We start from the raw sequence: 11,225 nt of genomic DNA, 5'->3' as shown, positions 1-11,225 counted from the left end.
GGAAGAATGTGATGGTTCAAGCATTAGAGATAAGTACCGACCATTTCTGATCTCAGTGTTCGGCCACAGCCAATTTCTAAACATGAATTATGGCATATGTACCTCACTAAATGAGAAAAAAGAGCTTTACAAAGTAGACAATTTACAGTTCAATTGATATGCATGATGTTAGAAAGGATGGGTAATTTCCACCGGCATTAACTTAGAGATGACAGAAAAACCAGACAGAAGATTACTCTGGTTACTGGGCGTGAAGATATCAATGACTCCAATCTCCAGAAAACTATAGGGTATGCAAGTTTGACGTTTTGCTTTGACTTCCCATAACTAGTGCATCGCTGAGTATGAAGCCCATCTTTTGTCCGTCGGAAAGTGGAAACTAGTCGATCCTAGCCCATTTTCTGAACTCACGAACATGCTCAAGCCTCTTTCTTTGAGCTTCTGTTCTAGCCTCCGATGCACTTAAATTCCGGTAAAGATTCTTATGGAGCTTTAGGAACTCCTTTCTGTACATCCACTTATCAGCAAACAGTTTATGATCCATCATAAAGCTAATTACCTCCATTACTCTCTCAAAGTAACCACCTCGAATAAAGCTCAGCACCAGGGATTCACAAATATCCCTGCTTATCACTAAATTATCCTGTGTCATACTCCTTTTCATGTCCCCCCACAAGAAGGTTATATCGCGGTACATTTGCAAAGATGAATACCCACGCACCAAAATTGCAAAGGTTTGCTCATTGGGCTGGATTTCCATTTCTTGCATTCTTCTATAGGTTTTCAAAGCATCCTCCATCATTTCGGCCTTGCAGAAAAAGTAAATTGAGGTATTCAGCTCGTAATGCACACACGGAGTGGACTTTTCCTCCTCTTCAATAATTTGAACCAGCATTTTGGTCAGATCAGAATATTCAACAGCAGATGGCATATTAGAACTGGGTTCACTTGTGGCTGCTTTCTCCAGAACATTAGTGAAGATGGTCGTCTCATCAAAACAACTACTGAGCACACCACTCTTCTTCATCTGTTTTACCAGTCCATTTGCTTCCTTAAGCATGCCTCGTTCATAATAAGCTTCCAGAATTGCAATATGCGCAGAAGAGTCAATAGCAGCCCCAGAAAATTCAAAGTCATCCAAGAGATCATGAGCAGTCTCCATCCAACCTACACCTATGCATGCATTAATCACACACAGAAACAGATTATTTCTGCCTGGTGATGCCTTCTGCTCCTGGATACTTAACAACAGCCTTGAAAGCTCATTGATACTCCCAATTCTTCTGTATCCATATATGAACTTGGCAAGAGCTTTGCTGGTGAGGTTGAACTTTCCATTCCTAACTGCAACAAGATCTTCTTTCCTTTCTGCTTCAAAGGTGCGATCAATATCCAATTGCTCGGGCAGAATTCTCATCTTCAGTCCACTTTTGAGATTGGGAGATCCAACTGAGACAAGGTGAGGCCTCTGTTCAACGTTCAGAGGAAGAGCCTCGCGATATTTATCCAAATCCAAGACAAGTTCAGCAGCAGCACTGATATCAGTAAACTTGAAATGCAAGCTCAACAAACTATTATAGAAAGACAGATAATGAGGAACAAGTGCAACTGGAATGCGATCAACATGACCCTTATAGTTCTTAATCTCATCCCTCTGGCCATTCATCTCATAAATCTGCGCAATGATATTAATCGAGTGTGCATCCGCAACTACTCCTGACTGTGCCATAAACTCGATTATGTCTTGGCCTTTTAATGCTGATCCAAACCTCACACAAGCATCAAGCACCAAATTAAAGATAATCGTGTCAGACTTCATCTTGTTTCGAAGATTGCTCCCGCGTATGGTTATATGCTGGTAACAGTCAGACATCTGAAACAGTAGATTGGATGCAAGATATGTCCCAATCTCTGTCTTAACCATATGCAGTAATACTAAATTCAATATGTCAAAGGGCGGTAGGTACTTCTTCTGCAGCAGCAATCTGAGGATCATCGAGGCGGGAACAGGCATTTTAGCTCTCGCTACTGAGAGAGCCAACTTAGCTAGAACTTCGACATGAAAAAGGTGCGATTTTCTCTTCCAGTGCTTGAAAACTAAATCACAAGCTCTGCGTAGCCATTGTGGGTCAGGTGAGTACGAAAGTCCAGTGAGCAATCTATTGATGAGGGAACAATCTGGAATATCATATGACTTTCTATAATCCTTAAATATATACCAGGCTTCTTCTATTTTGTGATCTTTAAGTGCAACTCCAACTTTCTCCAGCAAAAGTGCTTGACTTGAATTTGGTGCTGTTTTGGTGTTTTTGCAGAATACGAGCTCTCTATTTTGCCTCCATGATAAAGCTCTCTTCTGACTGAAGTGAGGAAAAAATAATCTCAAGAGATGGCTCTTTCCAGTGCAATGACGCACGATAATTTCTCCTTGCTTCATTAAAGCCATTCATGTACAAGTCAGTATAACCCAACACTTGCACAAGCTCACATATAGTTTCAGCACAAAATCTTCATCTCGCATTATTGGCTATCACAGATGACTGTATTACTAACCTCAAATGAGATACCCCTTCATCAACCCTGCTTGACAACCAGGGTTACTAGGCTAATGGCCAGGCTTTTGATGAGCCGACACCCGGTTTCACCAATTTGAGGAATTCAATCAAGCATCAAGTCCTTTGAGTAAAAGACCTGCCTTTGCATTTCAAAGCCAATCTATGCAGACCAAAAAGCTTCAAGCTCACCAAGAAGCATCTTTTGATCCCAGCAATCGAACAACTTGACCCTACAAAAACCTGTATATTACAAGGGAAAGACGAGCTTTAATAACGCAAGTACTCATTAAAGAAAGCTTTGAAATGCAATTACTAACAATAGGATATTGCCAAAGAAAAGGAACAAATAACATTAAACTGAGCACCCTATTCCTATATATCACCATTAACTATCTTCCAAAAATCTTATCTTCTTCCATGCATAAATATGAGAGAACGTGGACAGTAAACTCGCGCTAATGAATAAATAATAACAGTACAGCGGCATTTAAAGTTTCTAGATGAACACATCTCGATTGCTATACAGTATGGTCTCGGGAACGTCGAGATGTTCTAAGCATACGCGAGAAGCGCGTAGTTGATCACCATGAAGCTGCAACACGACTTGGGCATTACGTCGAACAGCGCATGTGCATGTTTGGAAAATGCCAAGCTCACCCTCAACCGTACTTTTCTCAGCACCCTTTTGGATGATCTCATTCGATTTACACGAATTGAAGGCTGAAAAGGAGTAGATGGGAAAAAAAGAAGAAGAAGAAAGAACGATGAGGGTGTTTCGGAAGCGTGCCTGCTGGACATGGGGTTTCCATTTCCATGGGAATGGCGGGCAGCCTCGGAAAAGGAGCCAAGTTGTCCACGCGTTGGACGTGTATTTACTCGATCAAATGCTTCCACCGTCCGCAACAAGATACGAATACAGCTCCACGCATTATCAAACGGTCTAATTTAATTGAAGTCATTCTTCCTCTAGCTTAAACCAACATTCACGGTCGAATTGAGCCGAGCTGGTTGGCTGCTTACCGAGCTGAACACCGAGCTTTGCATAATCAAATTAAGTCGAGCTAAAATGTTTTTTTGGACAGAGAGCTAAAATGTTAAAACGGGCCAACTCGATGTAAATTCTTAGGCACTTATGGGTATTCTTTCTCTCACTTAAACTATCATTTACCATTGAATTGAGTCGAGAAGGTTGACTACTTCCTGAGCGGAAAATCAAGCTTTGCATGATTAAATTCGGTAGCGTCTAGTCAAGCCACAATGTTAAGATGGGTCAACTTCATTTTGACCAAATTACACTAAGTCATCAAGAGTAGGAGGCCTACTTAGCCCAAATGGAAAGTAGACAAGCCTAAGCAAGAGTATTACATAGACGATTACTTTAGCCCAAAACTTTTATATGATGCCAACTTTAGTGTGAAAAATTGATTACTTCAGTGAACCAAGAGGCCCACTTAACCTAAAAGGAGAGAGGGCGGCGAGAGGCCTACTTTTAGCAATAGAAATTTGACTATTGTTACAAGATCTTTCAAGAACCAGAACCGAACAAAAGAAATTTCAGCTAAGATCTTAGATAGGGGGAAAATGTTGTCTTATCGTATGAATCAAGATCTAGTTGGATTTTTTCCCCAATTCAATGGATTTGATTAATCTCCAACTCTAAACTAAACCTAACCCAAACCATGAATGTCACAAGCAACTTTACTCAGTAAGGATTGCAGAAGTAGTGATCCTCAACCAGGATGTAGCACTATCAAATGCTTAAAAAGATTGACAAAACTTCACCCTATTGCACAATCATCTCTACAGTAGGCAATGCTCCATTCTCGAAGTAATGCAGATACTTTGGCCTCTAATGAAGTATCTCGCATTCTCTCAACAAAGCAAGCATCATTCTTAATTGTCGCAGTTCTCGCATACAACCTCCTTAGTAACAATCTCCTCAACTGCAGTATTGAACACAAAACTAGGAAACGTCGTTGTTATATCCCTGCAAGAAAAAAAAATGTACTCCAAAGAATGAATTTCAAGTTCGGCTACATTATAGTTACAACCTGGATGTAACCACAATTTGGCTGACCTCAAATAGGGGAGGGTCATAATCTTGAGCAAGGATGGATTTCTTGAAACAAAATTCTGCCATTCGATCTTATCTATCTTCCCATCCCCGTTTACATCAGCTTGGAGAAAAGTCTGCCACAACAGAAGTACCATAAGTGAATCAGCACGAGAAAACAGTTATGTCAACTTAATCCTACCAGAACCTCTGCAACAACAGCTCACCTTGTCAAGAATTATCTCAATCGTTTCGTCAGCTAATTTCATTTCTGATTCACCTAGAAGAGCTATCAACATTTGCTTGACCTGCCAACATCAGATGGATGCCTTCATGAGTAAACTTAGAGTACACAGCGCTTGCCAGTATATACCATCAAGTTCCAATCCACATATCCAGACAAGAAAGAATTTTCGATAAATGTCTGTAACACTGCAATTCTATCGTACTTCAAGAACTCCGGACAGATGCTATCATGTGCATCTTGTTTGAGTTTTTCCCCTTGTGGCTAGTTGAGGGGGAGGGACAAGGAAAAAAGTGAAGCATATATTTGCCCGAGTCTCATCTCCACCATCAACCAATGAAAGCTCATAAACCCGGGACTTTTACTACAACTCCCTCAAAGATGGCAAATATGGGAAAACTAACAAGCATATCTGTACCCAAGTTCTCCCCTCCAAAACCAACCAATAAAGAAAAAAAATTGCAGGGAGACTTGGAGGACAAATCTTTATAATAGCAGTCTATTGCTACATGTGTTGCAAACATCGAGTTATGTGAGTTCCTAGGAAACCAAGTTACATGCCTAGTTTGATGAACTAAGACACCAACGAAAGAAAAGCAAGCAAAGGAAGAATGCAAAGGATAGAAAGTTAGTATCACATTATTCTCACTTAAGCAAAAAAAGAAAAGAAAAGTTGATGATTAGTCAATTAATCAGCTTACCTCATGCCGCTCAATGAATCCCGTGCCATCCAAATCATAAAGCTTAAACGAAACTGCAATGATTCAGACCCATTTAATCATACAGAAGTGCGAATTACAAAATCATGAATGCTTAGCAGGTGTTTGCAACTGTAAATTTTGAAGGTCCTTCTTGCAGCCAATAACTTACAGTTAATCTTGTCTTCTTGAGAGACCTTAGGATGGAAAATACTGAGAGCTCTAACAAAGTCACCGAAGTCAATGAAGCCCTTGTGCTTAACATCAAAAAGATCAAAAATCTGCGATTCAGAAAACTTCAATCTAAGAATACATCTTATTTTCATAGAAATTCATAACATGAAGTGGGCAGCAAAATCAATTGAGACAGAACTGCAAGATGCGCTAACTACATAGAAGCTACAAGCCTCAGCGAAGGAGAGCTTCTAAGAAAAGTTATTGTGACAGCACATCGCATGCAAATATCATCATAAGGTCTCTTGGTTCGAAAATAAAAGGGTGCCATAACTACATGAAACCGAAATGGGCAAACATTGGTTACCCGGTTAGCAAAGAGATTCTCCTTCTTTCTGTTCTTGAATAAAGCCAATTGAAACTCTTCCTGCATAAACAACAGAAGAATTCAAGTTCTCTATAATATCAAAAGTCAAAAACGAGAAAGTGAACGTATCAAGTGTATAGATCTACTTTAAGCCCACATACACAACATGGAAAATCTAAGAAAAGTATGAAGAATATACTCTAACAACTATAATAAACAAGATCAATTCTCCACAACACGCAAGTTAACAAGAATATTGCAAGGAAGAATCTCCTCACATGGACACTATTAAAGAAGATTCTCCTAGATATTTCTGCTGAGTAAGGCTTCCATCTAAATATACAATCCTTTGTGATGACTAAGGGCCATCTTTTGGGTAAAGATAAACTTGTGGGAAGTGTTACTGCTGCAAAAGAGGCTGCTTATAAAGGAAAAACAAAATGATGCTGGTTATAGAAGAAAATCATGCTGCTGAGAAAGCATGGGAGACATTGCCGCAATTCCCCAGTATATTTCAAGGACACCACAATACTAAATGAATTAGGCAAGCAAGGATCTTTTCTTTGTTGAAATACATCTTCAAGGAAATGAAGAATCCTCCAAGAACACACACAAGTATAGAAAATAATGTGGATTGGACCAGAATTATGAGACTGAAACACCCTACATAAAATGAAGTATGAATAACAACAGGTTGTCAAAAGAATATGTACGCATTACCTTATTTATTAGCCCATCATCAATCACAGATCCGCTGATACTTTTGTACAGCTCAAACAGTGCCTCAACTTCACTGACACTAACTGGCCAAACAGCAGCATAACATGAGTGGATTAAATCAACTGTGGAGATTAGTGCACGAGAAAGAGACAGGATGTTGCACTAAGTAGCACCGGGACTCAACATGAACTGTAAGACAGAATTTTATTTTCCAATTTCCTAATCAACATTATTAGCATATCAGAGTTGCATATTGTCCATATGCAGTAACCTGAGGAATTCAACTTTTCTATAATGTGGACTTTCGACACAGTTAATAAAAACTATATACAGTGTTAGGAAGTGTCCCACTGCTGTAAACTATTGACTTCTTCCCTTCACCTGATTTATCATCTTCAGTAGTTAAGCAGGGCCAACCTAAATCAATTACCAATTATCGAATTTCAAATTGAACAACAGCTTATGAAGACCCATTGATTTAACAATAATTGTGAGCTGGTATTGGACATTACTGCAATAGCTTCAAGGTTTTCACCCTAGCCACATCTCAAACTTAAAAAATAAAGAAGAAAATCTTCAGGCAGCCTCCATGTCATGCAAAAACTATTCTTATCATAGCCTAGAAAGTTATCCCAAACCAGAATCTCAAGCAGAACCTATCCAGACAAAGCTGTATTGCCTTGAACTGCTAACTACTAGCATGCGAATGGTAAAGGTTATTGCTTTGTAACATAAAAGATTTGCCGCTGATGCAAGGACTTACAAGCTGTTTGCGAAGCGAGGGCCACAGGGTCCTGGTAACCAGAGCATTGTTTTCTCTGTGACGACGGTAAACAGCCCATTTACCGAAGAAGCAAGAGGAAGCAGCGAACTATTAGCCACTTGATGAACTTCTACAACATATCATCAAAACCATCTTAACCTTGAAAAGTGCAAACCAAATCGAAAGATCACCACGTGAAACAATAATAACCAAGTTCTTCTAATTCTAAGGAAAAAAAAAAAGAAAAAGAAAAAAACACAACTAGAAAAACAATGCAGAATAAAAAAATTATCACGAGTGAAAAATTCAAACTTTCAGATTCGCCGAGCTATAATTTTCATTCGGAATCTTTGCCTGAGCCTCTTAAGACCACATTCTTGAGAAAAAACGACGAAACTATCTGCTGCTGCTGATGCTGCTGCTGATATTTATCAAATAATTATAAAGTTTCAATCAACAGATCATCAAAAACCACTTCTTTTACCAGACAGCCTTACGATCAATTCAGGGCTCAGGCATACATACTGTCACAATTTAGCTTCAAAAAATCTCCCTCGCGTCATCCATCCAAGCACCAACGAAACAAAAAACTCAAACGCTGGGTTCGGGTTCCTCAAACTTCGCCCATCCTCTCGCCGTCGATCAAAACGGACTACACGTTTTCGCTCAAACATGCAGAACATGAAAGGACGGACGCGTCATCTAAGAAACCAATCTCACGAAAGAAGAGGACAAGAACATTGTACGTGAACCCGGAAACCGAATCCTTAGAACAGAGCATCGTCAATGGCAACGCAGAAAACCGAAACCGCACGTACCGACGAGATGGTCGGCCGGACAATGCCTGGTCGCAACCGAAACCGCAAGACGATTTTAGAGAGAGAGAGACAGAGAAGCTGAAGCTTGCACGGGCGCCTCTGCCTTTATTGATTGGTGGCCGGAGAGAGACAGGGAGAGGGAGAGAGGGAGACGAACGAACGAACGAACGAACGAACGAAGCTTCCACGGGCGGGGGGAGGACAGCATCGACGGCCCGCGGGGAGAGTAACTCGATCGGACGGTGGAGAACGGGCGTAGGCGATTCTGTTTCTGACGCGCGGCGTGTCTTCCTGGAGTGACACGTGGCGGTCCTTTATGGCAAGAAGTGTGATGGGATCGGATCGGATCGGATCGGATGTTCTTATTTCCGGAGTTGCGACGGAGATATGGCGACATTTTCCTTGACTGGGGCGCGAATACTAAATTGGTGACGTGGCTTTTTGAGAAATTTGAAGTGATTTTTTTTATTTAAATTCCACGCTCTACTATTTTTCACCGAACTCAATTTACTTTTTTTTTTGGGAATTATTGAAAACGTTATTATCTAGAGTGGATTTAAATAGTGAATAAGTGATAAGGCATTTTTGAGAATTTTTTAAATTGTTTTGAGCCTTATTTTTCTAAATTCACACTTTACTTATATTCTTCGTTATAAGTGTACTCTCCAAACTTCGCTCTTCATTAAAAGAAAATTTATATATTAGATGAATTTGAATAACCTGATTTGATAAAGTTTTGATTATTTTCTCATATTGCACTTTTCGATTGATGTGCCTATACCCTTACCTTTATCTTCTCTATTGTGCATATTGCTCTTGATTCTGCACAATAAGAAATACATATTATACCCATCTCATATTATTTTGACATCTCGCCTTACCAAGGTTTAACCACCTATGATGCTTCATCATGAACTTTACTATTTGTTCATTTTTCATGATCATATAACTCATTTTATGATAAATATTACTTGAATGACATTTATACAAAATTAAGATCATTGGACTTTCTTATGTTTGATTGACTACAATTTCTTTTGGTGAAAATAATGTAAAAGTCATGAGATTAATTTGCTATTTTTTGGATAATCATTCAATTTTTTTACAAAATTAAGATCTTTGGACTTTCTTATGTGTCTAATGCATCACGGGCATCGTATGGGGCAGTTGTCTAAGTCTTTTGTTTAATTTATGTCACACGTATGGATGACTCAGGACTTATTAACATATATAAGGTTAAATAATCTGATTTATTAATGTAAAGTTACTAACATATTTGACAAATTGTCAAAATTCAAATACTATTTTTTTTAAAAGTATATTGTGAAAAAATTACGCGTGAAACCTACATAAGCTCATTTTGAAAGAAAAAATAACTATGGACACCCAATCAATGGCCTATATTCTATATATGTAGAATTTTTGTTCATTTAAAATTGGAGAAAGTACCATATATAACCTATTTTATTTCACATAAGTTCCCTTTACATAAAACCCAAAACAAAATCCATTACTCTACATAATAAAAAGTTTGACTTTTGTTATGACTGTCGTGAAATACGAGTGCACCCTACGTTCTTCCAAAAAGTCCATCAAGTTTCAATGCAAATTCGAAATGTGAGAGTTACATATTAATGTTACATTTATTTCTCTGAAAATAAATGATTCGGAGAACTTTAAAAAAAAAAAAATTACCTATATCTCTTACAAAAATGTATAGATGAAAAATTATTGACTCATTCACGAAAATATTCAAATATAAATTGTTATGAAAATGATTTTTATCAACTAATTATTACAAACAAAACAAACGATCATTTCCAAAAAAATGTTTTCAAAATCATCCATTTTTATAAATTAACTTCCCAATCTTAAATCTTGATTTTGTCCTTCATATAGAAATAATTAATCATCTACTAGTCTTTTGGTATAATTATGGACATTTGCGAAATTTTCTTGCCAAAATTTGAGGTTGATGTTATTATTTTTGCTTATCTTAATTATATTAGAGAGTGGTATGAACATTTGATGGCAATGTTGATCTCATCGTTTCCATATTCCGTTGTATATCTATGCTTAGTTCAAGTGTTAGGCATTGGGAAATCCAATTGCTAGCGGGATATATACGCTTTACATAAGCATAACTAATATGTACATGAATGATCACCTCTAGCTTGGCATGAGGTTCGCTTATTATTCGGAAATTGGCATGTGGCATTTCGTAGAATTCGATTCATGTAGCGAAAATTAGGCCCGATCATGAGCTTGGCTCAGCTTGTCTCGGCCCTAGCTTGCACAACGACAACCTCTAGCCATGAGGCATGTTTATGTGTTGGGTTTAAGAGGGGTCGACCAAACCTTGTAACAAACAAACAAACAAATATATATATATATATCATTAATTCATATAGTATATCATTAATTCCATCTATTATGAAATCGGAAAGGTTTTAGGAATTGCAATAACCCTATATAGGATTAACATAGTAGAGCCCAATTAGCCCTCAAATGGGCTCATTGCCACGTGGATATAAGCCGTTTACATCATTAGCATACTTGCTCTTTTATGCCCTACAATGTAGCGAGCCGTTTCGTAAATTCAAGAACAATTCCTTGGGCCAGTAGCCCACATTGATCTTTGGCGGACCGGACACACTTAACCACCAGTTCCCTCGAACTTGGTCCTGGTCAGAAGCAAAGCTTGTTACGAAAAAGTCCAATTGACCATTGCATTTTATCGATATGCATATGTCACAGGCCTAAAGAGAGTCGACCCAAGAGGTTCCTAAGGGGCAATCGCGACTCACCTATGGACCTCCTGCTCTCACTCGGA

General features: G+C 38.6%; 2 protein-coding genes across 8 annotated transcripts; both read right to left on the bottom strand.

The window, feature by feature from the left end:
- Positions 1-2,793, bottom strand: LOC104441970 (pentatricopeptide repeat-containing protein At4g17616). The gene has a single exon (XM_010055247.3). It carries the CDS (start codon positions 2,444-2,446, stop codon positions 380-382), a length of 2,067 nt encoding a protein of 688 aa, XP_010053549.2. The 5' UTR covers positions 2,447-2,793; the 3' UTR covers positions 1-379.
- A 1,442-nt stretch (positions 2,794-4,235) lies between these two features.
- LOC104441969 (calcineurin B-like protein 1) lies at positions 4,236-8,523 on the bottom strand. Of its 7 annotated transcripts, none has more exons than XM_039311398.1 (9): positions 8,393-8,523; positions 7,575-7,629; positions 6,812-6,890; positions 6,092-6,151; positions 5,723-5,831; positions 5,554-5,606; positions 4,836-4,916; positions 4,633-4,745; positions 4,236-4,542 (listed from the first exon to the last, which is right to left on the bottom strand). In XM_039311398.1, exons 2-9 carry the CDS (start codon positions 7,619-7,621, stop codon positions 4,449-4,451), a joined length of 636 nt encoding a protein of 211 aa, XP_039167332.1. In that variant the 5' UTR covers positions 7,622-7,629; positions 8,393-8,523; the 3' UTR covers positions 4,236-4,448. The 7 variants fall into 7 exon arrangements, with proteins under 7 accessions (XP_039167332.1, XP_010053547.1, XP_018727867.1 ...); XM_010055245.3 differs by having other exon boundaries at positions 6,812-6,894; positions 7,575-7,733; positions 8,393-8,521; XM_018872322.2 differs by having other exon boundaries at positions 7,575-7,733; positions 8,393-8,521.
- Between the last annotated feature and the right edge of the window lie 2,702 nt (positions 8,524-11,225).

Source organism: Eucalyptus grandis, chromosome 4 (genome assembly GCF_016545825.1).
Source record: "Eucalyptus grandis isolate ANBG69807.140 chromosome 4, ASM1654582v1, whole genome shotgun sequence".
Lineage (NCBI taxonomy): Eukaryota > Viridiplantae > Streptophyta > Magnoliopsida > Myrtales > Myrtaceae > Eucalyptus > Eucalyptus grandis.
The sequence above is the reverse complement of the archived record's forward strand: the minus strand, read 5'-3'. Positions and strand labels throughout refer to the sequence as shown.

Excerpts from the sequence above, each read along its gene's own strand:
- LOC104441970 (XM_010055247.3), bottom strand. The coding sequence starts at position 2,446 with ATGGCTTTAATGAAGCAAGGAGAAATTATCGTGCGTCATTGCACTGGA.
- LOC104441969 (XM_010055245.3), bottom strand. The coding sequence starts at position 7,653 with ATGGGCTGTTTACCGTCGTCACAGAGAAAACAATGCTCTGGTTACCAG. Across the intron at positions 6,895-7,574 it reads CCTCGCTTCGCAAACAGCTT|TTAGTGTCAGTGAAGTTGAG; the intron begins GTAAGTCCTTGC and ends CTGTTTGGCCAG. Across the intron at positions 4,917-5,553 it reads GATTCATTGAGCGGCATGAG|GTCAAGCAAATGTTGATAGC; the intron begins GTAAGCTGATTA and ends TGATGTTGGCAG.